Raw genomic sequence first — 27,612 nt, 5'->3', positions numbered from 1 at the left:
ATATTCACTCCTAATCAAATATAGAGAAGTTTTCATATTGCTTAATTCCCACTTCAACATTCACTCACTAGGTGAAGCAAAGCAAAAATTAATGGCGGAGAGGATTAATATGTTTGGATCAGCACCAATGAGGTGACTAGTAGTTTATTTACGCATCATTCTATCTTCAATAACAATTCCATGCAAGGAGTTTTAAGAGTCCCATGGATAGTGGAGCTCAAAGGGTTCATCCCACGATGGAAACAACAATTCCACAAGGACTATCCAAACATCACTGGTGTTGAATTGGATTATTTTGGACTGTGAGCTTATGATGTTGTTTTGCCTTAGCCATAGCAATTGAAAAAATTAGGTACACAAGCTCTGAACTACAAAAGAGGAATGCTACTTGTTCCTTGGACTCGACCGATCTTCATTCCTTCATGGTTTCTCAACATGGTCCATAACTTTCCTATGCCTTATCTCTCACTCGATTCGAAGGCATTGTATAAATGGTAGAGGAGCAAGAACAATTAGAATGGGTTTGGTGTTGTGTGATAGAGTGTATTAAGGTGTACTAGAGGTATTTTGGTAGTTAAATAGTATGTACTAAGTTAATTTTATATTTTAATTAAAATATTATGGTGTACTTAGATCATATAGTGTACTCAGTTAATTTTAGGGTTCGTTTAACAGCAGTCTTGTTTTATTGCTTTTTTACAATAATACCCATGTAAACTATTGATAGAGAAGAAGGGTAACCTGCAGAAGCTGTGACAACAACATCTAGGAAGGGGATTTTCTTTTGTGCAGAACAAGAATAGAGTTGTAGTAAGAATGAGAGGCATAGAAGTCAGAGAGGGACATGCTGATGCAGCTCAGCCCCATCTTCCCGAACCCGGTATTGAAGTCAAGAACCACACCAACATTAACTGGGGTGGTCTTGGTGTTCTGTGCCTTGGCCAAGAAAGTAGACCAAAACAGTAAGAACAAGCAGAAGAGACAAAAAAACAGGGTTGCAGCTAGCATTCTTGACCGTGTTTGAAATTCTTCAAGGTTCTGCTTTGCAACTGATGGAATCGAGTAACGAGGAATCCTGTTTTTATATACACACACACACACACACTTGAATAATGTCAAAATTGTCAATGTTTGAGTTTGGTTCGTTAATTTGTTCCATCTAAATTGATTTTCTAACATCAATGGGACTGGGACGCGTCTGAAGCCAGAAACATTCAAAGATATGCATAAAAGAAACATTCATATTTCTTAGCTTGCTCATCAAGGCGCACACTCTTAGTCTTGTGTTTGCCAAAACAAGAACATCTTCAAGTTTAATAGCCAAAACCCGATTAAGAGAAAAATATGCCAAGAAACACAACACAAGCATGTATTGTAAACAAAACTTCAAATCAAAATAACTATTATAAGAAGAAAGAACTTGTACATTTAGATTGATGTCAATGAACAAAACGTAGTCTTCAACCAACCATTCCCTCAATCACAATGTCAAATAAGAGAATTAGCCCCCACTGCATTGATCAAAAATTAGCTAATCAAAACTAATTAAAAAAAGTTTTAAAAAACCTAATTGAATTAGTTAAACCCAATTTCCACTAAACTTACCACCACTATCTTCTAGCTACTACTACCAATCATTATTAATTTTTCTGAATCAACTACTTCCTTTCACCACCGGTGCAAAGGAGCTCTTCGACCTCGAAAGAGCGGGTTGGCAACCCAACCCCTCTTTTTTTGGGGAGTTCAAAGTCCGTCGCAAAAGCTTCTTCATCGCCGATATCAATTCCTCAGCAGACTTCTCTGGAGGGCTCGACAACCGAAACTCCTCACGAAAACTGGCGTGCCGTTTCATCGCCTCCTCGTCGTTGAGGCCCCTATGCGACCTTGAGTTCTCTTCCTTGATCGCCTCCGCACAAAGTCCGCAAATCCAACGGCCCTGTTGCCTCTCCTTCACTATAGCTATGTACTCCGGCGTGCATTCCTCTGTCAACCCGCAGCAGTAGCACTTCACCAACTCCTCTTCCACCGCTGATTGAGCTGTGCTTGGACTCCCTGGCTGCGACGCCTCCATAGCCAAAAATTCGAGGGAGAGGAAAAAAAAACTTTGAAGGAAACAAAGAGTCTCTGTATCAATGGCACGATTATCTCTGAACTTGATTTCTTTCTCTTTGGTTTTTTTTTTTTTTTTGGTAATGAAATAAGTTTTTTGGCTGCTCTTATATAGAGCTATTTTGAAGTCCAAACATGGAATTTTCGTGTTCTTATGAAATTTGGATTTCCCAAATCCCTAATCATTGCCTTGTTTGGGGCCGCTGTGATTTTGTTTCCCTTTTTTCTTTTAGCTAAGTTTCAATTTTCAAACAAGTTTCTCTGCACTTTTTCTGGGAAACTACAGTTTGATTGGACTTAGAAAAATACAAAATACAAAATCTGTTAGGATACGTACGCATCTTGTCGGTAAAATTCTAAATGGTAAAGATTCAATTTGAACTGTTGCCACTTTCTCCCATCTTGTTGATGGGTGCACTTATCTTTGTCAATTTAAATCGCTGTTTTTAACTTTCAATATGTTTAATTAGTTAGAAGTTGATGTCATTGGAGGGAGTCCCTGACCAACCCAATAATTTCTTGGAAATTATGCTGCCTCGAGTTACAAATTTTAAACTTTCCCTTTAAAGAATCTCGAATCTATTAATTAATTGGAAGTCGGATCTCTTCTGGAAACTCAATCTATTAATTAGGCTTTGCGTATTCTTCTTTCTTTCTTTTTTTTTCAATTTTATTTTTTTACTTTATATAGCCTTAATTTTGGCTATACTCGTATTCATATGTACTAGTCTTTCTTAATCTAAGCGAAGACTTCATTTGTTTATCACTTGTAATCTTCCTATAATAATATATGTTACATATTTGGCCCTTAGCAGCAAGATAGGGCATATCTACTTCTTTAATTATGTCTAGTTGTTAAATTTACATCAATGATGTCTACATTTGCTGTTGTTGTTATGTTTCTTGTAACAACATAACATATGATGTCTAAATTTGCATTTGTTGTTATGTTCCTTGAAGGCATCAAGATTTTTTGTGAAAAGCTTATAGCTTAGTAGCTTAGGTAGTAAGATACCAAACAGCCCTTAATAATCGCACTGGAACTTAAATGAGTTGATTATTTATGTTGTAAAATTCATGTTGAGAGAAGACCAAAAACACCTCCTGTGCTTTCTAGTCCTTAGCAACAATAACAATACAGAATTTAGAAGAATACATGAGTGTGAAAAATAAGTATACATTGAGTATGGAACAACTAAGTAATGTAAATATTAGTAGTTGCATGAAGAAGCCATGTATCTAGCTACTGAGCAGTTTGCATTTCAACTTTCAAGATGTGCTTATTACAAAAGTAATAAATCCAGCCACCCCCTAAAAAGCTCCTTATTCTAACACAACTCCTCTATAAGCTACATTTTCACAAGAGCTAGAATCCAAGGTGGAAATACAGTACCAAGTTCATATTTTGAACCCTAGGATGGAAAATTAAGATTAAATTACCTCTAGGCTTTCCATGCCTTTTAACGCAATTGGAGGAGCTTCCAGCTGAAGCTCGCATCCCATTCTTCAAGTTCTGGGCAGGAATTGATCAGAAACAAACAAAGGAGGGGAGAGCAAAATAAGGAGAAAGAGAAATTGGGCTTTCGGTAACGTGACGACCCGATTGCATCATTGTTTTTTTTCTTTCTTTCTAGGTTTTCGTTATTTGTTTGGCTCCTACTGGAAGAAGAGGGATACTTTACTGATTCTTCCATTTGCCCCAATTGTTCTACACTGGTGATCGAATCTTGAATGATGAAAAATCACACTGGAAACATGAGTTTGTACGCTTACCTCGATTGTTTGAGAACTGAAACCAAAATAAAATAAAAACACATTAAATGTAATTACAAATTTTTGGCCAAAGTTTCTTAAGCCAGTATGCAAGTACACATACCTTGTACCCAAAAACTCTTGTATATTAACATCATGATCTAACATCTTGAATGTTTTCTTCAGTGCCTAAATTCTCAACGGGAAAACAAAAAATTATGTCCCTATGACCTCCACAGATTAGATTAGACTGGACTACACTAGACTAGATTAAGCCCATCATATATATATATATATATATATATATATATATACATTGTTTTGTTCTTTATTGTCAATTGATTCATTTTACTTTTATTTTTGTCGACCAATTCCTCTTAGCGTTCATTTCATATAACATTCAAATTCTAATTGTATTCAGGCACAAGTGAGTGGCTGTTTGTAACTTTTCCCCAAATGTTTTCACATACTAATCATTATATTTAAATGTATTATAAAGATAACATATTAAACATTATTAATAAATTAATTAATATAATGCATATTAACATACCTGAAATATTTATAGAATATTAAATAGATCTTATTTATAATTTTGCGGATTTGGGTGGCTTAGCGAGCTAGGTTGGATCATAATGGGCCTAAATGGATCAGATCTTGGACTAAGTATGGGTTTTAAACCCTTAACTTAGACCTTACCCATCAAACAAACGAGTTGACTGGCCTGTCCATAGTTATGGATAACTATGAACTGGGCCGGGCTTTGATTCATTTTTGCCCTGGGGCAATATCATCTATCAATTATTTACGAAAATTATTACAAAAATGGCATACGATAGCATTTGCTTGTACAAGAGGAAATTTCAGTTCCCATTCCCAACACTCACCACCAATAGCCATGTATAATAGCTTTCGAGGTCGAACCATTACAAAGAGTCTATTTATGTAGTCAAACGTGCAATGAAATACCCCATTTAAGGTTGATGGAGAAGGCTGAATCAGTTAAAATAACACTGTTAAGACATATAGCTCTAACAGAAAATACGTAAAGAATTTTATAGATGAGCAAAATTAAAGAAAACTCATGTTTTAAAATTTTGACTTCAAAAGATTCTAAGAAAATTTTCACTCCACTAAAATGGGGAAGGGTTTACACATGGGGCATTGTAGTCAAACAATCAAAGTATTCAACTCACTCCCTTCCTGCTCTTCCTCTTCCACCAACTCCATGGACGGACCTCCATGGTGTTTAGAAGTTTCCTCTATCTGCCATGCAGTTTCCTCATTTTCATCCTGCTCTTCATACACATGTGGCGCCTCCTCAAGCTCCAGCTCCTGATGATAGCCAGGGTGCTCTGGCTCCACCCCTAGCATAGTCGGACGACTTAGTGAATTTAACGCCTAGTTGATAGATTGATAGACTATGAGCTTTCGCCACCATTAACATGAAGTTATTTTTTCATAGGTAAATAAAAGTTATAAATTTTCTTTTTAGGGTTATGGTATGGGTATATATTGTGAAAGAAACCAATGTTGCTTATGTTTGGTTCATTTCATGGAGGCATCTACAAGTGTATGTAACTCAACAAGAAATTTCCTTACATGTCCGATTTCTAATGAATCAAGATAATCGTTTGTTCCAGTATAAATATTCAGTATAAGTCCTTATCTCTTAGACCACAGGAGTCCAAGAGATTGTGGTCACTCACCGTTGGATATTAATCTAATGGTTCAAAACTTTAATCTAATGGTTCAAAAAAGTTTCTTAAAAGGAGTTCAAGATTGAGTGAACCGTTGAATTTACATCCAACAATGAGTGACCACAAATCTCTTGGACTCCTGTGGTCCAAGAGATCGGGACTGTATTCAGTATCTATTCTTCCACTGAAAGAGGAGATGATTTTTTGGGTTATGGTATGGGTATATTGTGAAAGAAACCAATGTTGCTTCTGCTTTTTTGGGACGCATCTTCCTTCTCCCTTCTTTCCAATTTGTCCTTTTTCATACCCACTGGATTGAAATTTTTCTCGAGAACCCAAACAATAAAGATAGTGTTTTTGAGTCACGCACCACCACCACAAACTAACCCTCTTCCAATGTCCTTGTTGCCTCCCAACCCCAAAACCTCATAAAAATTTCAAAAAACTCAATAGGGTATCAAAGTAATTTAATAATCAAAATTAAAGTTAATAGGGCCAGCTGTCATTTTTTGGGTTCGTTTATAGAATTTAAATGGTGTAGGGTTGATTTATATTATTAGTGCTAAGAATGAGTATATGACTAAATATCTATTTAATTAATGCAATATTATGAACAGAAAAAAATAAAAAATGTGAAGAAAGTCTATGTATTTATTATTTGAAAAGAAAAATTGTAGGTTTTTATAATTTTCAATGTAGGTTTTGTTGTTCCAAAGCAAAATGAAATGTTTTGAATAGCAAAGGTCAATTTGTTAGTCTTTAAAAGAGAGAAAGAGGTTGCAACTTTAATGACTTAGTTTGACAAGTTTGGAGGAAGTTTTAGTGATATGGCTCCCCTATTTTAACATTTCAAAGTTGTTGAAGAGGCTGTTGGAGATGTTCTAATCCCAAAATAACGGGACATTTTAAGTTTCAAGTATATGATTGTTTCACGTGTTAAGATAATTATAAAAGAGAAACATGTATGTTGTGAACCGTTGCACTTTCTATTCATATACATAAATACGTAAATATTATTTTTTTTTCATGTATAGTCAAAATATACATGACCCTACCTATAAGCCGTGTGCATCAAAAATTCATTTCATTAAACTCGAAATATTCTTTTTTGGACAAGATTTGACAACATATTTAGTATGATCCATTGTTGATCGGCCCATCCAAAGTTTTCACAGCCAAATCAAGCATTTTTTTTTCTATCCATGTTCCAAGAGTGAGAGAATAAATGCTAGTTAGATTGAGTGGACTGTGGGACGCTTGTGACATAATAATATTTGGCAGTGGGGAAATTGAGAGCTCCGTCTCTGAAACCATTTTGACTCTCATTTAATTTTGTTTGCTCCAAATGGTCCAGGTCCAACAACATGACACGTAAGGGTAAGGCCCAAGATAATTTATCGTGGAATTAGAATTAGATGTGTTGGAATATTCCAAAGCTTTCCAATATTCTTATGTAAATCCCATAAATAGATAATTTTATTTCTAAAAAAGAAAAAGAAGCTAATTAAAAGATCCGCACCAACAATTAAATAAGGCATTTGGGTAAAGCAAATGAGTTATTCATTTCTTTATTTATGGATGTATTTGGGTTTGTTTGCACTTGTCCCTTCTTATTATTTGCATGTACTTTCGGTAATTAAAAGTGACACAAGTTCTTCCACTATTAATTTTATGTGGATAGTAATTAATTTTATACCTGACTCAGGTATACAGCTTATATATATTGTGTATTTACTCTGCTAATCCTATGTAATATCCAAAAGTTAAACTTTGCGGGATAATTTGTGAGATACAAAAATAATAAAATATTATTTTTAAAATTTCAAGAGATTTTGTAAAAACACAGAAAATCTATAAAAATATTAGTGTAAATAACTCCGTATTATCTGATGTGGACAATAAAGATATACACAAGTTTCACTAGTAAATTAAATATGTCTAAAATAGGACATCAAAGGAAGGGAGACATTGATTTGTGGTTATCCTTTTGGTTAAAAATGTGTGTTAGTTCTCATTTCTTTATTCAGCCAGGGTAAATGGTTTAATTAAACAAGTAACCCATATCGAAAATTCCCTTCATAATGTTATTTCATTTGTTTTTCTCTATTTATTTGACTAAAAAAAATATAGAAAACATAAAATTGCCAAGCAGATAACAAGGGGTTGGTGGAAAATTTGGTATTTTGATTATTGCATGTATTTATTGGACTTTATAAATTTATAAGATCGGTTTTGATGTTGTAATAAAATAGAAAATACTTGGATCCCAACCCATTTTCCCAAACATGACGGTAATCATAAATAAATCGATATTAAAATATTCAGCTGAAAAAGTTGTGCTCATCCTCCCCGAATCCCTATTACGTCAAATAAATCTTTATATTAAAAATATATTAATTAATTAAATAAACAAAATAATGCGTAGAATTTGGACAGAGAGAGATAGAGAGGAGAGAGGAGAGAGGAGAGAGAGGGGAGAGAGAGAGAGGAGAGAGAGGGGTCAAATCGAGTGGCGAAGGGGTTGGGTTGTCTTTTACATTTTTGTTTTTGTGGTGCTCGTATTAGGCTGAGGGTTTCGAACAAAAACACACACAACACAGACAGACCAGAGAGGGAAGAAAGAGAGACGAGATATACAGAGCCCTGAAAGCTCAAGATAATACTGGAGACACAACTCTCTGAGCTTAATACAAAAGCCCCAATCGTCGATTATCTTCTTCTTCCTTTACCTTGTCCTTTCTTTTAAGCTCTGCTAATTTCAGCCGATGGATCCCTTCGATTTGATACGAAAAGGTACACCCTTGTTACTTCATTCAATCGGATCTTTCACTTCCTCTGTTAAATTTTGCAGCTTTATTCTTTGCTTTGTTGTCTTCATTTCTGGGTTGTTTTGAATTTTTTAAACTTTGTGATTATTGACGTTGAATTTATTGAGATCTATTGAATTCGATTGCTTAGCTAATTGGGATTTTGGTTTTGGGGTGTACTTCGAGTTGGTTTTTCTTTATTGTTTGTTTTTTAATCCTCGATTTTATCAAGATTTTGTTGTGGAAATGGGTGGTTGGTGTTCAAATCAGGTCTTAATTTAATGAGCTTTGAATATAATTGAAGTGGGAGATTTTGTTTTGTGTTATCTTGTTTACTTTTGTTTGAAAATGAATCTTTTTCTTTTTGTTATTTTAATCAGTATGTGAAATTGAATTTTGGGGTTTAAGCTTTTTCGTTTGAAGCTTTATCCTACTGACAGAATTGAGTCTTTGTTTGTCAACAGCTTTGTCGTTTGTCTATTTCTTATGCATAATTTGCACCTACAAATGCAATAAGCTTATCATCTTTTATTTCACGCACCATTTTTGACTTATACAGAATCCGCTAAATTATTACGTTTTAGCTAATTTCAATAGTGAACGAATTATTTTAGTTTGTGTCTATAAAAGTGATGAATATATATACGATTTTAATACTTTTTTTTAATTATAAAAAATGTATATTTTGTTTTCCCTTTTTGCTATTATTTTCTGTTGGTTTATAGCTAGAAATTTTTTTGCACTGATTGGATGGACACACTGAATTGTGAGTGGGTTAGTCGTGAATGGAGGTTTTTGGTCAATGGACTAATCATAGCACTCCATGAACTGTTTCGCAGGGTTTGGTTGAAGCTTAATGAAAAACAAGTTCTTCTTTCATTCAAAGCTGGTCTAGTTATTTCCATCTTAGTAAATAATGAGCTTGTCCAAGAAAGGAACCTTTACTAATGACACAAGACTAAGCACCGCAAACAAGGCAACTGCCTTGAATCCAAATGCAGCAGAGTTCGTTCCTTTTTCCCTCAGATCTCCGTCATCTGGAAGCACCAGCACAGGTCAGGCTGCAACAAAGTTTTCTTCCACTGGAACATTTGGAAAAGCAGTACTAGATCGAACAGAGTCTTCTGCATCAAATAATTCCGATGAAGAGGCCCACCAATATTGGCGTCACCAGCTCCCTGATGATATTACTCCTGACTTTAAGGTCATGGGAGAAGTTGAGTCACAAGGCCTTGGGAATCTCTCTTTGGCAGGTTTGTCCTTACATGATGATGCTGAAGCAACACAGTTTCCTGCCTCTACAGGCAGTGGATACTTATTAAACGAGTCACATATTAATGGTAATAACTTTTCTGAAAAGTTAAGAGCTTCTGCACCCCCCTTTGGGGATGATCTGTCCTCCGCCAGTTTCTTGCATATGTCACCTAAGCCTTGGGATAAGCAAATTGTGAACAGTAATCAGCTTATTAGCAATGGTCAGGAGGGGTCTCCATATGATGGATTTTCTAGACAGGGGTTCATGAATGATATGTTCAGTGAGCATGCAGTTGTCGACGATACTGATATTAACCCAGCTGAGTTTTTGGCTTCACAGTTCCCTGGATTTTCTGCTCAGAGCCTTGCCGAAGTTTACTTTGCCAATGGTTGTGACTTAAACCTGACTATTGAGATGTTGACTCAGTTGGAGGTATGCTTAATTTATTTATTTATAAAAATAAATAAATAAATATCAGTTTCATTACTGTGAATTGAGGTGTGTGATGGTACATATTTGTTTTGGTTGTAGCTTCAAGTTGATGGTGGTTTTAATGAGAATCTGAACTCAAAGACTGTGTCTTCTCCCGATCTTAGTTCAATGGACTTCCCTGCACTTACACCAACAGATGGTCAGCATAGTCATCCAAAATATGGAGATGATGATCTCCAGCAAAGTGGCAATCCTTATCGATCTTCTGACAAGGACAACATGCTTTTTTTCAAGTCTAGCTCATCCATTCCATCTAGAGGTGCAATAGATTTTGCTTCAGCTGTCAGGAAATTGGCGGCGCAGGATTCTGGTGGATGGAAGTTTGAGAGAAATGGTTCTCCCGAAGCCGCTATTGGCTCAAGCAGACGTTCCCAATTGCCTAGCACTTACAATACTGGGCATGGAAGAGGCATCTACGGTGACAGGTCGCAGAATCGTGGTTCAGCTCGGACTGCTCCTGTTTGGCTTGAAACTGGAGATGCTGTTGGTAATGTTCCTTAGTCAACCAAATTACTTCTGTTTATGTCCAATTAATTTGGGCATGCCTTCTCGATTTATATTTTCTTTAATATTGTTGAGATGACAGCAAATATGTATTCTGATGTGCGGGATGAAGCTCGTGACCATGCACGCCTACGTAATGCATATTTTGAGCAGGTTAGTCCTCAAGTTTGTGAAGTGGTCTTTCTGTTAAACGTCAGCCCTTTTTTCAATATATTTATTACTTTATGTCAACAGTAAATCCTCAAAATTGACTAAAAGTTGAGTTGGTGAAGCATGTGGACATCTCGGTAGATTTAATTTTCAAGCATGATTGACTCTATCGAGTTGACCAGCAATGCTGTTTGGCCTAGTTTTGATGTTAACAATGAAAAGGAATATAAATCGTCAAGGAAACAAACTGCAGTGGCACATGGCGGGTGTGCACATTCCATTGGTTTGAAACGTGCGTGATTTTAACCAATAGGTATTTGTAGGAGTGTTTTTCCTACATAATATTGCTATAACGGCGTGCTGAATGCTGAGCCACATAACGACTTGTGGGTTCGCTCCAATCCTCACCACTAATTTTCCACCTAAGGTGGCTGTGAAATCAAATTTACCCTATTTGTTTCTCTTTAAAAACAGGCACGGCAAGCATACCTTATTGGAAACAAGGCTCTGGCGAAGGAGCTGAGCGTTAAAGGACAGCTGCACAACATGCATATGAAGGAAGCTCATGGAAAAGCTCAAGAATCTATATATCGTCAGAGGTTTGTTGTCCCCAAGTATTTTTGGAATCTTGTTTTACCATTTTTGAGTCATACTTCTGTTCATCTTCCAAGGGGATGGCTTCATGTTGTCTTTTGGAAAGGCATTTGTGTGTTATGTCTTTTGGAAAGGCATTTGTCTGTTCCACTATGAAATTTTGATTTTCCCCCGTGTTGCTTGAAATTCTCTCTCTATCTAACAAACGCACAGAGACTCCTGATAAGTTGATTTTATTATGCAATGATAAGATTGGATTTTTTTTTCCTCTGCCTACCAGAAATCCATTTTATCTTGAAGGGAATAAATGAAGCTAATTTGACTGATTAGCATCTTTTGAACTTAGAGAGATTTGATCTGAGAATGCTTCTAGATAACCATTGCTGCTGCCTTCTGTTCTGGGCATGTCTGAGACAACGTATGTTGAACAGAGTGCTACTTACTCATACAGAGCATGAGTTTGATAACAGACTCAACACTGTTGACTAATTTTGGCATTTGCCCCCGATAACCTTAGTTTTCATGTTTTTGTTTTCTTTCTTTGATAACTTATTTGTTGCCTTTCTTCTTGTCTCTACTCTTTCTAAAAACACAGGAACCCAGTTGCTCCAGAGATGCAGGGCAATGGGAGAGCACAAGAGAGGATGATAGACCTGCACGGGCTGCACGTAAGTGAAGCCCTTCATGTCCTGAAGCATGAGCTGAGCGTGTTGAGGAGCACTGCCAGAGCAGGAGACCCAGGTCTTCTGGTTTATATTTGTGTTGGAACCGGCCACCACACCAGGGGTTCTCGCACACCGGCAAGGCTCCCCGTTGCTGTACAGCGATACCTTCTTGAAGAAGAAGGCCTTGACTACACTGAGCCACAGCCAGGGCTGCTTCGAATTCTGTTATACTGAGCCAGGAAGATGACAGTGTGAGGTATATGAGGTTTTTAACACAGCACAGTCCGTGAAGGCATAGTCATCGTAGCCATTCTTGTACCTGTATATGGGAAGAAATCAAGTTTAGTCCAAGTCTGAAAAAAGGAAAAAAAAAAGGAGAGAAGTATTGGGAAGTTAGAGGGAAAAACACCCAAAAGAGAAAAGGGAACAAGTGTATCGTTAAGTTCGACCAGTTGACCGAGGGATTACATTTCAGTAGCCAAAAATGATCCTTCATTAGAAGTTGTCTTGCAACTTTTTTTCTTTTCTTTTTTTGTTAATTTTGTACCTTAAATTTTATTTCTTTTTAAATTCCTTTTTTGATTCTCAGATGTAACTGATAGAATTGAATTACATGATAGAACAATTCACCTTGCAAATTACACCCTGAGCCAATCAGATGTAACTTCATGTTTTAGAGATCTCTTAACTATGATCTTGATCAGGCAGACTATACCATAACACAGTTAACTGGAGACCCTCTTGTCCAATTCTTACTTTTTTTGGCTTATTGTTCAACTCAACCAACTTTATGAATCATGTTACAATTAACAATCAAGAAGCAATGGTCTAAAGTAGTCTAATCTATGAGGAGAGGGAGCTTGGAGTCGAATGCAACGAGGAGTGTACACTCCTCCCGCCCAACTGGCCTAATCTTTCCAACATTTTCAAGGTTGAATCTGATCCTGGGCAATTTGTACAGCTTGAAAAATTTAACCAAGCACAACATGCCTCCTAAAATGAAATGAATACTTGAGATTTTAAACTCACGCTGAAACCGGTCATTATGTGTTCCGAATCCGAAGTACGAGTACCAGAATCTTGAGTTTTGGAGGGGAAAACAGACAATGCACCCAAGAAATAATAATGCAGTTGCAAGCCAACCTCCGACCCAAATCCATTTTCCTCTCTACCAACAACACTTCATACTTACGAACTCTTTTCCCTCTCTTCAACTTCTCATCTCTCTCCTATCCCATCTCTAAGTCTACTCATATCTCACCATCTTCGTCCTCATCTTCTTCCTCTTCTCAATGGTTCTCCGTCATCCGCACCGCAATTACCACCATGGATTTGCAGCTCGGCAAGCGTGTGCATGCGCTTATCATAACCTCCGGCAACGACCCCGATCATTTTTTGACCAACAACCTCATTACCATGTACTCCAAATGCAGGTCGCTTCCATGCGCACGCCGCCTGTTCGATAAAACGCCCGGCCGGGACCTTGTCACCTGGAACTCCATTCTAGCAGCCTATGCGCAAGCAGCGGGCTCTGATGTTGACAATGTTCAAGAGGGTCTTACCCTTTTCCGCAGTCTTCGCGGGTCTGTCGTTTTTACTAGTAGACTCACTTTGGCGCCGGTTTTAAAGCTGTGCTTGCTCTCAGGGAATGTATGGGCTTCGGAGGCTGTTCATGGTTATGCTGTTAAAATCGGATTGGAATGGGATGTGTTTGTTTCTGGTGCACTTATGAATATATATTCCAAACTTGGACGGATTAAAGAGGCTCGTGCATTGTTTGATGGGATGGAGGAAAGGGATGTGGTGTTGTGGAATACAATGCTCAAGGCCTATATGGAGATTGGTCTTGAGAAAGAAGGACTTTCTCTCTTCTCTGCGTTTCACCTGAGTGGATTACGTCCTGATGATGTCAGTGTGCGTTCTGTTCTTAGTGGGATTGCCAAATTTGATTTTTATGAAGGCAAGAGGAACATGGAGCAGGTTCAAGCATATGCAGTGAAATTGTTTCGTTACGATGATATTAAATTGTTCAGTTACGAAGTTACTAAGTCAGACATATATTTGTGGAACAAGAAATTGTCCGATTATGTTCAAGCTGGTGAAAATTGGGCTGCTATAGACTGTTTTAGAAATACGGTTAGATTGAAAGTAGAGTTTGACAGTGTGACATTAGTTGTTATTCTATCTGCAGTTGCAGGTGTAAGTGGTTTGGAGTTGGGGAAACAGATTCACAGTGCTGCTTTGAGATCAGGGTTTGATTCTGTTGTTTCTGTTGCAAATAGCCTTATCAACGTGTATTCAAAGGCTCGTTCTGTTTATTATGCGAGAAAAGTGTTCAATAACATGAAAGAAGTGGACTTAATTAGTTGGAACTCAATGATATCATGTTGTGTGCAAAGTGGTTTAGGAGAGGAATCGGTGATTTTATTTATAGGCATATTACGTGATGGTCTAAGACCTGATCAATTTACTACTGCAAGTGTTTTAAGGGCTTGCTCCTCACTTGAAGGAGGGTTGTATGTCAGTAAACAGATTCATGTTCATGCTATAAAATCTGGTATTGTCGCTGACCGTTTTGTTTCAACGGCTCTTATTGATGTTTATTCTAGAACTGGAAAGATGGAGGAGGCGGAGATCCTTTTTGAAAACAAACTTAAATTCAACCTGGCATCTTGGAATGCAATGATGTTTGGGTACATAATGAGTAATGACAGTCACAAAGCATTGAAACTTATGAGGATGATGCATGAAAGTGGACAGAGGGCAGATGAAATTACTTTGGCGACTGTGGCTAAGGCAACTAGTAGCCTGGTAGCTTTGAATCCAGGGAAGCAAATTCATGCTCATGCCATAAAAACAGGGTTTTCTTCAGATCTCTTTGTTAATAGCGGTATTCTAGATATGTATATTAAATGTGGAGACATGCGAAGTGCACACGGAATTTTCAATGGCATCCCTGCACCTGATGATGTTGCATGGACAACTATGATCTCAGGCTGCGTAGAAAATGGAGATGAAGGGCGCTCTCTTTATATATACCATCAGATGAGGCAGTCGGGAGTTCAGCCTGATGAGTATACCTTTGCTACCCTTGTCAAAGCCAGCTCTTGTCTGACAGCATTGGAACAAGGGAAACAGATACATGCAGATGTCATAAAGTTGGATTGTTCCTTGGACCCTTTTGTTGCGACATCACTTGTTGACATGTATGCTAAGTGTGGTAACATAGAAGATGCGTATTGTTTATTCAGAAGGATGGATGTTAGGAACATTGCCCTGTGGAATGCCATGTTGGTGGGTTTAGCTCAGCATGGAAATGCTGAAGAAGCACTAAATCTTTTCAGAGTCATGAAATCTAAGAACGTTGAGCCTGATAGAGTTACTTTCATTGGAGTCCTTTCGGCATGTAGCCATTCTGGTTTAGTTTCTGAAGCTTATGAGCATTTTTCTTCAATGCAAAAGGATTACGGCGTTGAACCTGAGATTGAGCATTACTCTTGCCTAGTGGATGCCCTTGGCCGTGCAGGGCGTGTTCAAGAGGCAGAAAAGCTGATAGCATCAATGCCCTTTGAAGCTTCTGCTTCAATGTACGGAGCCCTGCTTGGTGCTTGCAGGATTAAAGGGGACACAGAAACCGGAAAACGAGTAGCAGCACAGCTCTTGGCCATGGAGCCATCTGACTCATCCGCCTACGTTCTTTTATCCAACATCTATGCTGCTGCCAACCAGTGGGATGTTGTGAGTGATGCTAGAACAATGATGGAGAGGCAGAAGGTAAAGAAAGAACCAGGTTTCAGCTGGATAAATGTAAAGAACAAGGTACATTTGTTCGTGGTAGACGATAAATCCCATCCACAAGCTGATCAGATACATGACAAGGTGGAGGACTTGATGAAACAGATCGGCGAAGAAGGGTACGTCCCGGATACAGGGTTTGCACTGGTTGATATTGAAGAAGAGTAGAAAGAGCGTACTCTCTAGTACCACAGTGAGAAGCTAGCCATAGCTTATGGACTGATAAGCACTCCTTCATCTGCCACCATTCGGGTGACTAAAAACCTTAGAGTTCGTGGAGATTGCCATAATGCAGTCAAATACATATCAAAGGTTTTTCAACGAGAAATTGTATTGAGAGATGCAAATCGCTTCCATCGTTTCAGGGATGGAAGCTGCTCTTGTGGTGATTATTGGGGACATTTTTCAATTCCTTGCAATAGCATTGGGTTATAAATATCATTTACAAATTTCAACCAATATTAAAATAAATTACTTTTGTATTTATTCCTAGTGAATTTTGTTTTCAGTTTATATTGGTTAATTTAGAATATCGTTTTGTACAGTCTTGATCTCTTGGACCACAGGAGTCCAAGAGATTGTGGTCACTCACCGTTAGATATTAATCTAATGGTTCAAAAAAGTTTCTTAAAAGGAATTCAAGATTGAGTGAACCGTTGAATTTACATCTAACGGTGAGTGACCACAAATCTCTTGAACTCCTGTGATCCAAGAGATCGAGACTGTCGTTTTGTAATATTGGGGAAATCAAACTTAGAATTCTAATTATAAAAATAAATACTCTTAATTACTTAAGCTACACGCCCTTATTACAATATACAATATCACTTTGTTGCCCTAGTATTTTTTTTTAAAGACGTTTTATTTATTTACTTGTTAGGTTTATTGTTTCCACGATTTTAATTCCGGACGCTATGGGACCCTTCTTCGGAAAGCGGTTTTTGTTGGTAAACAGAAAGCCGTATTGTCAACTAAAGCGCGGGTGTGACTCCGCTAACTTGAGGAACGACGTCGTCTAGGCAAAGCCCGCACAACGTGATTGGGAGGTGGTCTCACGCTACGTTACCGCTGGCGGGCTTTAGAAACCCACACAATAAATAACTGCGCTACTACTTACTAAGCTCTGTCAGACTCTCAGCGTCACCGTCTCCTCTGAAGCTTTTTCTGAGAAAAAAGAAAGACCGTTGCTTCCACTCTCTCTCTTTCAACTGGCGAAGATCCAGCGATAGGGTTCACGCTTCTTGTGCTCTTCACCTTCGTCTTCTCCTCTTCATTCGCTTCTCGCTTTCACAATCTGCAACGCGCATTCGCCAGAGGAAAGGCCAGAATCCTCTGAAACGGAGCTTCGGCGACATGGTCTCTGAACCGCTTGATCATGTCGCTGATCAGGATCAACAATCATCCCCGATTTCCAATGACTTCAACCCCAGCGGGTCTCTCTCTATCTATATCTCTTTAATGATTTTTTTTTTTTGGGTATATTTGAAGATTTTTTTTTGACAATGTGGATTTATTGGGTGTGAATAATTTAAGTGTCTGTGTTTTTAGGTATGAGGCAAATGTTTATGAGGTTGCGAAGAGGAGGAACACCATAGCAGTGGTGGAGACAGGTTCTGGGAAGGATATGGTAGCTGCGATGCTCATCAGTGACATTGGTCAAGCTATCAAGTCAAGCTCAAGTGGTGCCAAAAAATTGATTGTATTTTTGACTCCAACTGTTCATTTAGTTCATCAGGTATTCTTTTTCTAATTTAGTAAATTTGTTCCATATATATATATTTCCTTTTTTGTTATTTTGCTTCCTCAAAATTTTACCATTCATGACTCATCATCATTCTACCTTATTTATTTATTTATAATAAAAATTCCTAAGAATATTTGTGTGGGCATTCCTCAGTTTTTTTTAAAAATCCTTTTTATTTTTATTTTTAATTTATAGTTCTCCTAGGAGCAATTATGCAATGTGGCTAATTGATAGTCTCACAAATTGTTGAAATTAAATGGTTTTTGTGTGTGCAGCAATTTGAGGTCGTTAAAGTAAACACAAACTTTAAAGTGGAAGAGTATTACGGAGCTAAGGGGGTTGATTCATGGACTATGGAGTGCTGGGAAAAGGAAACAAATGAGCATGATGTAAGTTTCCTTCTTTTAAAGTTGAGCAATAACTGTGATGATTTGTTTAGTGAGGGTATCAGTTCATGCTTCTGTTTGAGGCTATAAGCGGTATTATCACCACTCCTTTTGGAAAGAAACTTGAGTTTTCCTTCAGAAGTCAGGTAGATCCAGCTTGCCACAATTCCTTTTTTCTGGTCCTTTCGTTGGTAGCCTTTCTAAATGATTATTGAGTTTTTACTTGTTTTACCCACTGTTGATGCTTCATTTATTTGATTTCTAGCAGAGCGAGAACCTTATTAGAATATGAAGAAAACAATTAGCGGGGTTCCTTGTTAAAAATAGCATTATCAAAGACTTACATTTTTGCATCGCATGCAAACAGTCATGTTAGAATCCTTGTAAAAAAAATAGTATTCTCAATGTTTTGTAGATGCTATTAAGTTAATGCATATCCTTTTTTATTTTATCTTGTAGGTGCTAGTAATGACACCCCAGATTCTGTTGGATGCCTTGAAAAAGGCATTCTTGAGCTTGGAAGCGGTATGCTTGATGATTATTGATGAGTGCCATCTAGCTACTGGAAAGCATCCATATGCAAAGATAATGAAGGTTAATTTCATTTTTGTATGTTATGTATTGTCTCCGTTATTTCTTTTATAGTCAAGGGTCATCTTGATAACTATTGTCTGTTGTGGTGAAGGAATTTTATTACAAGTCTACTGACAAGCCAAAGATTTTTGGGATGACGGCATCACCTGTTATCAGAAAAGGTGATATGTAGTGGATCGTTTTCTTACATGTCCATTGTTGAGTCCAAACCTACTGCTATTATAAATCTTACTATGTGCATATTTAAATACAACATGGTCCGTTAGGTGTCTCATCTTCATCAGATTGCGTGGGCCAGATATCAGAACTTGAAAGCACTTTAGATTCCCAGGTATAGAGAAATATTTCAGTAAGATTACTGTACATGGATCGGCTCCTTATGTTTAATATCTTGAAATTTGTTTACACAGCTTTATACTATGGAGGACAGAAAAGAGAAGGAACTGTATGTCCCATCTGCAAAAGAAACTTGTATATTTTATGACCAAGCATGGTTTCCGAGTTCGGATTTAAAAGCAAAGATGGAAGCCTCGTGGGCCAAGGTATTCCTGATTTATATGCATATATAAATATGTGTATGTTGAAAAATTTATCATTCATTGTTAGTCTGCTTACGTGTGGTAAACTTGTGTGGATACTAATAAAGCTTTCAATGCATGGACAGATTGATGCTTCATTGTCAAAGTTGCAAGAATTAGTAGAAAGTAATTTCAAAGACATGGATGATACAATGAAGACACTGCGGAAACGATTGTCTGATGACTACACAAATATCTTGTATTGCCTTGACAACCTTGGTCTCATATGTACTCATGAGGTATGATTATAAGTGTAACCCGCTGAGTGAAAGTTGTTTGTTCTAGGGAAGTCAGAGAAATGTTCCGTTGTCACCCTTGGACTTGTTTTTTTTTTTTTGTTTTTTTTGTTTTTTGTTTTCACTTTATACAAATTCAAGCAGGTCTGATTTGCACACATGGTGAGACTTACTGAGGACTTTTTTTTTTGTTGCTTTGGATCATACTGAATTGTTACTTCTGATACACATGCTTTGTCCCATTATTCAGGCCTGATACTTTTCATTTATGACTCTGGTTTAAGTACACTTGTAATTTCTCTTATATAGCAATATACTGAGATATAACTTTAGATGGGAATACTGGAGAAAGGCCATTTTGGTCTTATCCGATTCTAATTTCTTTATGGTCTTTCCTTCTGGTTCTGATAATGAATATACATAACCTTAATTCTCTTGTAGGCTGTCAAGGTCTGTCTAGATAATGCTCCTTGCAAAGAGGAGTATGAACTTTATAGAGAAAGCTCTTCTCAGTGCAGATATTTTCTTGAGGAAGTGCTTGGTATAATAAGGGAATCGTTTCTGCATGGTATGCCATTCTTTAGCTTTCTTTCTTCATTCTTTAGCCACTGTTAGAGCACATAGATCTTATCTTATATATTCAAAATTATATGCTCATCAAGAGTATGCTATAATGTACTGAAAGTCTGTAACTTGATCTCTCTCTCTCTCTCTCTCTCTCTCTCTCTCATATTCTCTATCTTCCGTCTATCTCTCATGTCTGTCTCTTGGTTTCTATCTTAATCACCTGGCTGGCTTTTGCTGTAATTTTCTGACTTTTGGTTGGCATAAGATCATGATATGTATGATATGTAGACTATTAACAAAAGAAAATGCCTATTCATCACCAATCTTGTTCTTAACATAATTTTTGTGTTTGTTTGTGTTATCTGTTCAATTAATAACATTGTGCTCGTTTCTGATAGTGTTTAATGGTTGAGATTCTTGAGAATAGATGAACAATGCCATTATTTTCCCGACGCAGTTTCTGTAGCCATATTGACTTGATGATGCCAACAACTTCAATTCTGTTTTAGATAATATTTTGGCCATATTATTTTATCTTTTCAGGTGGTGAAATTTTTTTGGATTTTGGGTTTGATTATTTGAAGGCGGTAAATTTGGGCTACATATCTCCGAAATTAAATGAACTTGTTCAACTTTTTCATTCATTTGGGTAAGATAATAACTTCATTGGTAAAATCTTATTCTTATCATTGCAAAGTTGATTTATCATCCATAATTTTTGGTTGCAGAGGATCTAGGGAAGAACTGTGCCTTATACTTGTTGATAGGATTATCACAGCTAAAGTGATTGGCAGATTCATGAAAAAAGTTACCTCTTTATGTCATTTCACGGTTTCCTATTTTACTGGAACTAATACATCAGTTGATGGTCTGGCCCCGAAAATACAAAAGGAGACATTGGAATTATTCTGCTCTGGGGAGGTATATGATCTTTCATATTGTAGGAGAGGAATTGACTGATGAGAAGTTTTGACTTGTGAAAACTTGATACTCAATTGATAACCCCTACTGAATAGGTCAATTTATTATTCACTACCGATGTAGTTGAGGAGGGAATTCATTTTCCAAACTGCTCCTGTGTGGTACGTTATGACCTGCCAAAGACAGTCCGTAGTTATGTCCAGTCCAGGGGACAGGCTGGGCAAAATAACTCTCAATTCATTACAATGCTGGAGAGGTGAGGTCATCTCTTTATTGTTTCACTTTATCAGCATATTATGAACAGATGTATATAAATTGACCAAAAAAAATGAACAGATGTATATAGTGAATCTCCAGTGAACTGAAGCTTTCTTCTGTAGGTATTCTTATTGTGTGTTTTCTTGAGTGTATTGATTTTCTAACTATACATAAAGTACAGGGGAAACAAGAAACAAAGGGATCAACTATATGAGATTGTCAGGAGAGAATATTTGATGACAGATTCAGCTACAAATAGAGATCCTGAAACATGCGTTTTGAAAGTATGTACTACGGAGGAAAGAAATGCATATACTGTGGATGCCACTGGAGCATCAGTCACAGCAGATTCTAGTGTCAGTCTTGTACAAAAATATTGTGAAATGCTACCTGGGGATAAGTATGCATCTGTAAACTCTTCAGCAGTCCTTCTTGAATTTACTGCTTCAAAAAAATTTCATTACTAACTGCACCCTTATTTGATTTCTGTGTAACTTAGGAACTTCATTCCGAGGCCAACTTTTCACTACTCATATCTTGGAGACTCTTATGAGTGTAGAATTGCATTACCTCCACATGCGGCTTTCCAAACAATAGTTGGTCCTGTATGCAAGAAGTCTTCTTTATCAAAGCAGCTTGTATGCTTGGAAGCATGTAAGCTGTTACATCAAATGGGTGCCCTGAATGATCATCTTCTTCCGGCCATTGACAAGCCTCCAGAAAATGATCTTGATGTGAAAAGCAAAGATCCAGCTTCTGGCGCAGGTATGTTTTTTCTGTATGGTGATGCTCTGTGAATTTCAGTTGCTTTTTATGAACCAGTCATTCACGTAATGATTGTTTATGAATGACCACTTGCTATTTGTTCTCCATTTACAAAAATCTTGTTCATACTGTAAAGTGATGGGAAGTGTGTTGCAATATCCTTAATGAGAGGATGATGTATCATTAGTTGTGGCTCAAAGGTAGAAAATAAGTTGTTTCTTGGCTAATGTTTGTTATCATTTTCTCGTCAATTGAACTGCTGGATGATATAAACAGGGTTGGTAAAAGTGTTTTCGTTATCACATCTATATTCACATTTTAAACCAGATTTATCTATTTGTCTTACTGCATCTTGAGTTTTGTTTTGGCACCTTTGTGTGTGGGCTATGTACTTAGGCAGTTTATGTTTCTACTTTTCTTTTCTTCTTTTCCTCTTTTTAATTCAAAAACTATATTTGGTCTTTAAGGAACAACTAAAAGGAAGGAATTACATGGTACAACTTGCATTCATACACTATCTGGAACTTGGGGAGGAAAACTTGATGGTGCCGTTTTTCAGGCTTATAAATTTGACTTCTCCTGTGAAATTGTTAGCGAATTTTATTCTGGATTTACTCTTCTGATTGAGTCAAAGCTTGCTGATGATGTGGGGAATATTGAATTGGAACTTTACCTGATTTCGAAGACAGTTAAGTCTTCTGTTTCTTCCTGTGGGCAAGTTCATTTGGACGGGGAACAGGTACAACTTAAGCTTTCTAACCGAAAGTTTCTTCCTTTTTCTGGGTCAGTACTTACTGTAACTATTATTTCTTAACAGATGGCAAAAGCAATGTGCTTTCAAGAATTTTTCTGTAATGGATTGTTTGGGAGATTGTTTCATGGAACCAAATCAGCTGGAAATCGGAGAGAATTTTTACTTGAGAAAGAAACAAGAAATCTGTGGAGCCCATTATACATGTATTTGCTTCTTCCACTTGAGTCATTGAATGATTCAAGTAATGGAACTTGGAGAATAAATTGGACAGGGATAAATTCTTGTGTTTCTGCAGTAGAATTCTTGAAGAAAAACTCATCTTTGGGAAGTCATCATTGTTATGGTGACACACGTAATTTCTTGCCGAGTAGAACTGTCTCATCTGAGACTAAATGCAACATTGCAGAGATAATCCACTTTGCTAATTGTTCTGTTAATGTAGCAAATCTCAAAGACATGGTGGTGGTGGCTATCCACACTGGAAGAATTTACTCCGTTGCCGAGGTTCTGAGTAACACATCTGCTGAGAGTCCTTTTGATGGAAAAAAAGACAATGTCCCCTCAAAATATAGTACATTTTCTGAGTACTTCAACAATAAGTAAGTGATTTCATACCCTGTATGATGCTTTGTAAGTAGTACTCTACAGTTTTCATAATGATGCTAATTCTGTTCAGGTATGGGATTGTGCTCCAGTATCCGGGGCAGCCTCTGTTGCGATTGAAGCAAAGTCACAATCCACACAACCTTCTTGTGAACTTTAGTGGTGAAGGTTTGTTGATTTAAATGCTTGAGCTTATAGAAAATTGGCCTAACAGTGCTATATTACTTGAATACAATCCTATCTTATTCCTGCATCTTCAACTCCCATTAGTTATTAACACTTCAAATTGACAGCTGTTTCCATGGTTTCTTGCCACTAATGGTACTCAGTAATTAGTATTATTATGAAGTGAATAGTTGGGAAATTGTGGCCTTGTGGGTGGTGGGATGGGGTGGTTGACTTGTTGAAGAGGTAGTAGTTGCAATGATATGAATAAATCTATTTCATACATTCGGCTGAGCAGTAAATAGAGGTGCAAAAAAGGTGTGGTATGGGTGGTTGACTTATTGCAGAGTTAGTCAATGCAAATCATATGATACATGCTGTTGAATCAATCTATATGATACATGCTGTTAAAGCTATTTAGCAATACCGTCTCACGTTCTATGTTTTGTTGCTGATATTTTCTCTCAATCGGGCAGGTGGTGGTGGTATTGAAAGGCAACGCATGTATGCTCAAATGCCACCTGAGCTTCTAGTCAGTATTGGTGTCCAAAGATTCGTTTTAAAGTCCTTTTATTTAATGCCGTCATTGATTCACCGTTTGGAATCCTTGATGCTAGCGAGCCAACTTAGAGAAGATATTAATTGTCATTCTAGCAGCTTTCAGATATCAAGCTCATTGGTGTGCCATACTTGTGATTTGTCTTTTTTGCTTTCCAATAAAGTTATATGATTATTTTGACCAATTTTTTCATTATTAGATTCTAGAAGCACTTACAACACTCAGATGCAATGAAGATTTTTCTATGGAGCGCTTGGAATTGCTTGGGGATTCAGTTTTAAAGTATGCTGTGAGCTGTCACCTCTTTCTCAAATATCCCAAAAAACATGAAGGAAAATTATCTAATTTGCGCCAGTGGGCTATTTGTAACTCAAACCTACATAAATTGGGAATAAATCGCAAATTACAGGTATTTGCGAGTATATGCTATCTATGGTTTACATTTATTTACTCGGTTACTGATGTTCAAGCTCATGTCAGAATGACTTTGCATTTCTTCTTTGATAGGGATATATACGTGATGGTGCGTTTGATCCACGTCGTTGGGTTGCTCCGGGACAGATTTCTCTGCGACCCGCTCCTTGTAACTGTGGAGTAGATACTTTAGAAGTCCCAGTAGATAGCAAATTCCAAACTGAAGATCCCAAAGTTGTGGTTGGAAAGTCCTGTGATAAGGGTCATAGATGGATGTGTTCAAAAACAATCTCTGATTGTGTTGAAGCCCTTATAGGAGCATACTATGTTAGTGGTGGATTGCCTGCTGCACTTCATCTGATGAAGTGGTTCCATATTGATGCAGAACTTGAGCCCTCTCTGGTTGCTGAAGCAATTACTACTGCATCTCTTCGTTCTTACAACCCAAAAGCTAATGAGATTGCAATTTTGGAGTCAAAGCTTCATTATGAATTTTCTACCAAGGGTCTCTTACACGAGGCCATAACACATGCATCTGAGCAGGAATCAGGAGTTGGCTGCTGTTATGAGGTAATGATGACAGTCATATGTGGAGCCCTTGATTTACTATTTAAATTTTCACTTTTTTATTTTCTTTCCCATTTTCACAAAAGAGGATGGTTGTAGAGTAATAACGGGGAAAATCTATTGTGAAATTGGACACAAAAAATTTTGCTATGAAAAATGAATCTGGGAAAGATTACTTTTTTCACTTACAAGTAATAAATTGCCAAATATAGAATAAACTGTGAAAGTTCCATATACTTCCTTTTCTTAACATCTTTACTTTTCAACAGAGACTAGAATTTCTAGGGGATTCTGTGTTGGACCTGCTTATCACAAGGCATCTCTATGATAGCCACACAAATATTGATCCAGGCGAGTTAACTGACTTACGTTCAGCTTCTGTTAATAATGAAAATTTTGCCCAAGTTGCTGTTAGACAAAACCTTCAGCAGCATCTACAACATTCCTCTGGGTTACTTCTAAGCCAAATAACAGAATATGTGAAGTCTCTTTCTGAACCTGACAATGGTACCACACTTCAAGGCACAAAAGGTCCTAAGGTAAGTTCTTGCTGATTGTTAAATGCTCTTTCTTTTCAATGCTTTCACAGGGTTTGCTTTGATGTTTTGTTTTCAAGTTTTTGTAAAAGATTGAAGTCTGCTTGCTTTAGGCAGTTATGCTTTTATCTTTACTTGGTTCGTTCTGCTTTCTATTTGAAGCTCTTTTGGGGTTCTAATGTATACTTCTCATGTATTTTAGGCATTTCTCATTTAAGTAAATCATTTGTTTGTTGTTAAAAGATATCTTTTCACACAATAGCAGTTCTGTAGGTTCTTTGACTGTTGAACTTCCCCTTAGCTCTATACTCCCACCATCCCTATTATTACTATTGGCAGGCCACCTCTTCTATAAGGAGAAGCTGCCCAGAATAAAATCCACCCTTTCCCAAGTATCATACCTGATGATATTTTTGTTGTAATTATCATCATTATTTTATCATTGTGAATATTGTTGTTACTATTATATTACTGTTTTGTTATCATGAGTAGTTTCTCTGCAGGCTCTTGGAGACATGGTGGAAAGTATTGCAGGGGCAATACTAATTGATACCGAACTTAATCTTGATGAAGTGTGGAGAATATTTAAACCATTATTATCTCCAATTGTGACCCCTGACAAGCTTGAGCTGCCTCCATTGCGTGAACTGATTGAATTATGTGACTCACTCGGGTACTTTATAAAAGAAACGTGTACAAAGAAGGGTGAAACAGTTCATGCGAAGCTTACTGTACAGCTGAAAGATGTTCTATTGATTGGAGAGGGGTGCGATCGGACTAAAAAAGCTGCAAAAGGGGAAGCAGCTCGACGTTTACTGAAGGAACTTGAGGTCTGTTGGTTCTCTAAATGTCCGTATCCTACTCTTTTAGTTAGTATTTGGTTGCAGGAATGAGAATGGAATGGAATCAATAAAGAGTGAACTTGACTCTATTGTTTGATTGCAAATTGGATAAAGCTTAGAATCAGATTTGAGCTCGCTGTTCCAGTCTGGGTCCAAGTTTCTTGGGTTCTAGGGTCCAAGAGGTCTGGGGTCCAGATTTTTTGTCTTGGGTTCTGTCCTGGTCCAAGGTTCAAGGTCCTGAATTGATCGTTAATGAGTACAGTTTGCCAGATGTTTTTTTTTTTTTTTTTTTGCATCTCTCAGTCACCAATTTTTTTATTTTTTTATTTCTAATGCTGTACTATTTTGTTATGCAACAGAAAAGAGATATTTCATACTCCTGGTGTTCCAAGAAGAGAAAATTGGGCTCTGAAGGAGTAGGTGATTCTTCTCTCCTAGACATCAACTATAACGTCTGCAGCCAAGTAAATGTTGAAGATTCTTCAGAGCGAGTAATCTATAAAAAGAAAAGGACAACTGAGATAATTGGAGTTTTTCGGTCAGTCAATGAATCGAAAACCTCTAGTCCCAACGATACTGCACCAGGTTTGCACCATCTATTTGTTCTGATTATTTACTGGGGTGGGAGCTGGCTTACCCTTGTTATTATCAAGCATTATTTTTTAATTATGTCGCGGGTGCTTGCATGCAGTTATTAAATCAATCAACATGAAGAAAGGAGGACCTCGAACATCTTTTTATGAGCTGTGCAAGAAACAACAGTGGAAAAGGCCCGACTTTGAATCATCAGAAACTAAATCAAGGTACTAAAAAAACTGGTGTATTTGTTTTGTGTTTTTTTCTCTCTGGCCTCACAATTGTCTTTCTTCCCGTAGAACTCCAATTGACTTTGGTGAAGGCTCAAGTGCGCATTTTAGCAGTTTTGTCTCAAAGATAACGTTGCACATACCCAACTTCGGCGACATTGAATGCACAGGAGATGCTAGACCTGATAAAAAAAGTTCAGAAGATTCTGCAGCACTTGCCATGCTTTATGAGCTTGAGCGGCAAGGCAAACTTATCATTGGTGGATGATCATGTATCTATCTTGCCTGCTAGTTTTATGAATAATTCGAGAAATCGGAGGGTGGTACCTTTTAAATCCACCAATCTTAATATGAAGCAGTTAGGATGTTGCTTGTCAGGAAATCTCACAGCAATGTGAAACTATTTGATGGCAGCACCATAAAGAAAAATGTAAATTATGTGCTGTCTCCATCAATGTTTTCAATGGTACAAGGTATCAATATATATATATATA

The 27,612-nt window shown here is 37.3% G+C and overlaps 3 protein-coding genes across 5 annotated transcripts; 2 read left to right on the top strand and 1 right to left on the bottom strand.

Annotated features, from left to right (window-relative positions):
- LOC18792131 lies at positions 1,376-2,561 on the bottom strand. The gene has a single exon (XM_020555121.1). The coding sequence runs from the start codon at positions 2,069-2,071 to the stop codon at positions 1,655-1,657; it is 417 nt and encodes a 138-aa protein (XP_020410710.1). The 5' UTR covers positions 2,072-2,561; the 3' UTR covers positions 1,376-1,654.
- LOC18792742 (pentatricopeptide repeat-containing protein At4g33170) lies at positions 7,990-16,309 on the top strand. The gene is given in 8 exon segments (XM_020557322.1): positions 7,990-8,354; positions 9,208-10,055; positions 10,155-10,602; positions 10,702-10,772; positions 11,244-11,368; positions 11,959-12,257; positions 12,618-12,688; positions 13,055-16,309. Coding segments are annotated over 7 exon segments (4,989 nt in total). The 5' UTR covers positions 7,990-8,354; positions 9,208-9,284; the 3' UTR covers positions 16,259-16,309.
- On the top strand, positions 16,944-27,598 carry LOC18791456 (endoribonuclease Dicer homolog 3a). 3 transcript variants are annotated; one of them, XM_020566308.1, is made up of 26 exons: positions 16,947-17,256; positions 17,372-17,558; positions 17,843-17,956; positions 18,413-18,547; positions 18,639-18,708; positions 18,814-18,878; positions 18,958-19,089; positions 19,212-19,364; positions 19,803-19,929; positions 20,472-20,577; positions 20,657-20,849; positions 20,945-21,105; positions 21,289-21,507; positions 21,607-21,872; positions 22,340-22,611; positions 22,690-23,225; positions 23,303-23,397; positions 23,871-24,073; positions 24,153-24,362; positions 24,461-24,937; positions 25,204-25,473; positions 25,974-26,323; positions 26,432-26,546; positions 26,672-26,897; positions 27,004-27,115; positions 27,188-27,598. In XM_020566308.1, the coding sequence occupies exons 1-26, from the start codon at positions 17,177-17,179 to the stop codon at positions 27,384-27,386; spliced, it is 5,073 nt and encodes a 1,690-aa protein (XP_020421897.1). In that variant the 5' UTR covers positions 16,947-17,176; the 3' UTR covers positions 27,387-27,598. The 3 variants fall into 3 exon arrangements, with proteins under 3 accessions (XP_020421905.1, XP_020421897.1, XP_020421902.1); XM_020566313.1 differs by lacking the exon at positions 26,432-26,546 and having other exon boundaries at positions 16,948-17,256; positions 25,974-26,300; XM_020566316.1 differs by lacking the exons at positions 26,672-26,897; positions 27,004-27,115; positions 27,188-27,598 and having other exon boundaries at positions 16,944-17,256; positions 26,427-26,546.

This window comes from Prunus persica, chromosome G1 (genome assembly GCF_000346465.2).
Source record: "Prunus persica cultivar Lovell chromosome G1, Prunus_persica_NCBIv2, whole genome shotgun sequence".
NCBI classification, from domain to species: Eukaryota; Viridiplantae; Streptophyta; class Magnoliopsida; order Rosales; family Rosaceae; genus Prunus; species Prunus persica.
Note: the sequence above shows the minus strand (reverse complement) of the source record. Positions and strands in the feature narration are given on the sequence as shown.